The sequence below is a fragment of the Penaeus chinensis genome, chromosome 19 (assembly GCF_019202785.1).
Source record: "Penaeus chinensis breed Huanghai No. 1 chromosome 19, ASM1920278v2, whole genome shotgun sequence".
Lineage (NCBI taxonomy): Eukaryota > Metazoa > Arthropoda > Malacostraca > Decapoda > Penaeidae > Penaeus > Penaeus chinensis.
Genome location: NC_061837.1, coordinates 37,463,909 through 37,468,908, shown reverse-complemented (window position 1 = coordinate 37,468,908; position 5,000 = coordinate 37,463,909). Strand labels below are relative to the sequence as shown.

The 5,000-nt window shown below is 39.7% G+C and overlaps 1 protein-coding gene across 2 annotated transcripts in view; it reads left to right on the top strand.

Annotated features, from left to right (window-relative positions):
• LOC125035463 (zwei Ig domain protein zig-8-like) overlaps nucleotides 1-5,000 on the top strand; it is a 117,148-nt gene that overhangs the window by 110,096 nt on the left and 2,052 nt on the right. For both annotated transcript variants that reach the window (XM_047627897.1, XM_047627896.1), the window contains exons 6-7: nucleotides 1,920-2,074; nucleotides 3,937-4,066. In XM_047627897.1, the coding sequence (XP_047483853.1) occupies nucleotides 1,920-2,074; nucleotides 3,937-4,066 (285 nt within the window). The remainder of the gene's footprint in view (nucleotides 1-1,919; nucleotides 2,075-3,936; nucleotides 4,067-5,000) is intronic.

Below are 5,000 nucleotides of genomic sequence, written 5' to 3'. Positions count from 1 at the left end.
GCGCTGGTTTATCTGCGTATAGGACGCTGTCTGAGTTGTGGCTTTAAGTTTGCATGTGGAATTTGTAACTGAAAGTGTCTGGGGTATTTGATTATCACTTTCCTGGTGCATAATCCCCTGGAATGTAATTGTTCTTTTTCAGATATTTGTTTTAATCTTGTATAGAGGATTCTTAATGTGAAACGTATGGAGATAGATTGACAGATAGGTAGGTAGGTAAATAGGTAGCTAGACATATCAAACAGATAAGTAGATAGATACACCTGCACACACACACACACATACATACATACATACATACATACATTCATACATACATACATAGACGGGAAGAGAAAGTGATGTAGATAGCTAGATAGATGGATGGATCGACAAATTCGAAGACGAAAGTATGACCAAGAAAATAACAGTTACAAATGGTGATAAAGATACATGTACATTCCGTATACAGATGACGCTCACCGGTAGCTAACTTGCCCTCCCCCCCCTCCTCCTTCCTGCCCCCCCCCCCCCGCCCTTTCATATCCCCCCTAATCGTTTCAGATTCCTCGATCTCATCTCGCACCATTTTAAATCTCCCTCCCTCCTCATCTATCTTATATTCCTTTCACCAGTCTTTCTAATCCTCTCCCTCCGGCCTCTCTGGTTTAACAGTACCCTCTCCCCCCCCCCCTCCCTCCTCTCTCCTTTTCCAGTTTCTCGCCTCTCTCTCCCATCTATCTCCTTTTCCTTTTCCTCTCTCCAGTTCTATACTTTCGACCCTTCATATTCACTATCTCCCCCCACAGGGCACTTCCCTGAACCCGCCCCCCTAACCCTTCCCCTCATATGGAACTCCCCCGCACCCTTCCCTCTCTCTCCCTAGGAAGCCCTCACACCCTTCCCCCCACCAGGAACCCCTTCGCACCCCTCCCCCCTACCTGGACCCCCACCCCCCGCCTACCAGGACCCCCCAAACCCTTTTCCCACCATGAACTCCCCTACACCCCACTCCCCACCATACCCCCCCCCCCCACACACACACCTATCCCCCCACATCCTTCCCCCGCCCACAACCCCAATTTCCCTCCCCCCACCATGACCCCCCCACCCCCACCCCCACCGCCTACTTGACCTCATCTGCTAGCCTTTGATTATTTAGCTAAAGCTGCACTCTTTAACTGCCGCGAATATTTCCCGAATGACTCAATTACGTTTTAACTTTACAAGAGGAAATGCAAAAGGAAAGTGAATGTATGAATAGGAGATAAAGATGCACTGGAATCAATAGTCGTAAACAATATATTTTGATGCATTTTTTTTCTCTAAATTTGGTGAAGGAAAATCAGAGCTGACGGTTTTTCTTTCGTTATTTATTTATTTATTTATTCATTTATGTTTTGGTCTGTAGAAGTGCTATTTAGAACTTTGATTACTACAAACATTATTTTTATTTCTATATGATTCTACAGACAATTCTCATAATCACTGTAGTTATTATAATAATTTATATAATTTTTGTTATCGTAATTAATATCAAAGTAATTAGGTTTGCTATTTTCACTGAGATATATCTATATTACTCTCTAAATCACTATCATGGAGAATGGCCACAGTATCGTCGTCAGCAGCAGTAACGAACTTATTATCAGCCATAAAGACCAAACGTGCTGTCAGTTTTACTTAAGTACTTCACTCTATCTTATGAATTCCTTCGAAGGGGGGGGGGGGGCCCCCCCCCCATCCTCCAATGTGCTGTAAGTTTTATTTCAAGTCCTTCACTCTATCTCTTGATTCCTTCGAAGGACCCCATCCCCCTCCCCTCCCCAATTCCCCCATCAACTTCAATAAAAAAAACAAATTTTTTCCACATTCTCTTTCTCTCTCACACTCCTTTCTAATCCTCATTTCTCTTTCTTTTCTCTTCCGTCTTCAAACAGAGGCTAAGGCGGAGATCGAAGGGGAATCAGAGATCTACGTGCAGACTGGGAGCTCCGTGCAACTTACTTGCAAGTTGAAGGACTTTACTGAGCCCCCTACGTACGTGTTTTGGTTTCATGCCGAACACATGGTCAACTACGACTCGAACAAAAGGGTAAGAATTTGTGTGTGTGTGTGTGTGTGTGTATGTTTTTGTGTGTGTGTGTGTGTGTGTGTGTGTGTGTGTGTGTGTGTGCGTGTGTGTGTGTTTGTGTGTGTGTGTGTGTGTGTGTGTGCGTGTGTGTGTGTGTATGTGTGTGTTTGTGTGTGTGTATGTGTGTGTGTGCGTGCGTGTATGTTTGTGTGTGTGTATGTGTGTGTGTGCGTGCGTGTATGTGTGTGTGTGTGTGTGTGTGTGTGTGTGTGTGTGTGTGTGTGTGTGTGTGTGAGTGTGTGTGTGTGTGTGTGTGTGTGTGTGGTAAAAGTAGACGATGTATGAGAGAGAATGAATAATCTCCTACTGTAAGAAGTTTAATTAATGTTTTGATATCATATATCCATCCGGATTATATTGAAGATACAATATTGAGGCGGGGTATTAAATACTTAATTGTGCTTTGTGGAATTACCTTGTGTCGCTCACAATTATATTTCAATGTCTTAGGTTTTATTTTAGTGAATAGACATGTTCATAACTGTAATTGCGTTATTGTTATTATCACTATTGTTATCTGAATAATTATCATAAATCAATATTGGCATTAGTAGTAGGCCTATCCCTGCTACTATTATTACCGTAGACATTATTATAGGTAACTTCTATATGCATTATTTTTATGTCTTTATTTTATTGTTATTACTGTCATTGCCATTCTCAGCACCACCGCCACCATTATTATTATAATAATTATTATTATTATTATGTGATTTGTATTTTATTTTCTTCTTTATACATCTTTTTGGCTTTTGTCCTCCATCTTAAGTTCGTTTTGTGTGTTATAATTATCTTTCTATTCAACGCTGCTCTTCCCATTCTGTTTCTTTACATTTGTCATCTTTGTTTTTCTGCTTTGCTTTTCCACCTTCGCTTTCCCTCTTCTCTTTTGTTTGTTTTGTTTTTTGTTTACCTCTTAATCGCCTCTCCTCCTTCCTCCTCGTTCGCTTCTTTGTCCAGGAAAACAAGGAAAACTTTCTCGCCCACTTCACTCGTGTTTCTTTCCTTTGTTCGTTCTCCCTCCCTTCTTTTATTAACTTTCCAAAACCAAATAATCTTTCCTTCCTTTTACTGTCTCCCTTGTTACGCTCATTATATCAAATATTCCTCCATTCTTTTTCTTCTTTCTGTTTCTCTTTCCTGTTCGTTTATTTACCGATTCCGCTCTGCAGCTCTATCATTATCTCCATCTGTCTCTGTCTCTATCTGCCAGTATGTCTCTCTTTTTAGCCCCCCCCCCCCTCTCACTATATATATATATATATATATATATATATATATATATATATATATATATATATATATATATATATATATATATATGTATATGTATATACATATATATATATATATATATATATATATATATATATATATATATATATATATATATATATATATATATATATATATATATAGTTTCATATTTCATATATATTTCTTCCTCCGTCTTTCCCCCTATGCCTCTTCTCTTCCTCTGTCTTCTCTTTTTCCGTCTTTCCACTTTGTATTTCTGTTCCTTGTCTTTCCTTCTTTGCCGATCCTTCTTTTTCCACTTTGCCCTTTCTCATCCTCCGCCTTACCCACTTTCCTCTTCTCTTCCTCTGTCTTTCCCGCTTTACCTTTTCTCTCCCTCCGTCTCTCCCATTTTGCCTCTTCTCTTCCTCCGTCTTTCCCACTTTCCTCTTCTCTTCCTCTATCTTCCCCACTTTCCTCTTCTCTTCCTCTGGCTTTCCCACTTTCCCCTTTCTCCTCCTCCGTCTCTCCCTCTTTCCCTCTTCTCTTGCTACCAGGGTCTCAGCAGCCTCAATCTCCCTCAACAGATAGCCGTGTCCAACGGAGATGGAGTGAGCGAGCTGAGGATTTCAAAGGTCACAAAACACGATAGTGGGAACTACACCTGCCAGCCTGCCAACGCTCGCCCTGCTTCAGTGTCCCTCCATGTCATCACGGGTAAGAATAGTTTGGCCGGTGTGTTTGCGTGTATACTGTCGGGAATGGATGAAATGTCGACAGTTTAGTTTACTTGCAAGTGTGTTTGTATATGATTACAGTGTGTTATGTGTATTTGTCAAGAAATGCAGAAACTGTTAGAGGAAAATTCTAAAATGTATGGAGTAATTGATGCATTTTTATTGCAATTAATATGGCACAAAACTTCGTCAAGTATAAAACAAAATTTCCAGTGTGCAATACTCTCACTTTCCCATCTGGCAGAAGGCATAAGCTATACCACTGCACATATTCGTTTTCAGAAACGTCGTTTGATTACTCACGCAGATCTAGGAGGCATCTGGGAACATGCCCCCGAATCATTATGATAAAGATGATAAATTATCAGTATTATCGTTATTGATATTTTCGTTACCTTCTCGCGTTCTTCTCAATAGCACTATTTAATAATAGGTCACGGGTAGATTTCAAGAAATTAATCGGTGCTCCACGCTGCGTTCGCCATGAACCTCCCCCCCCCCCCCTCAAAAAAAAAAATATATATATGTATATGTATCTATCTATCTATCTATATATACATATATATATATATATATATATATATATATATATATATATATATATATATATATTGCAAGAATATAGAGAAAATAAAATTTTGAGAACATCGTACTATAAATTCTCCAAACGAATACTAAAACCGAACAAGAAGAGATTAAAACGAATGTGAGAATAATGGCCTGAAACGCGAAAGAGTTCTTGGTCAGCTGGCGAAAGGAGGAGGAAGCCGTGATGTAAACTTCCTTTTATTCGCGTCGAAGTTTAACGCCAACGTTGGTATATCAAAATCGATACTGCAACATCATTCAACTTAGTGATTACTTTTAAGTAATATATCACATGTTTTCCTCGATACAGTAGATTTGCATTTTTT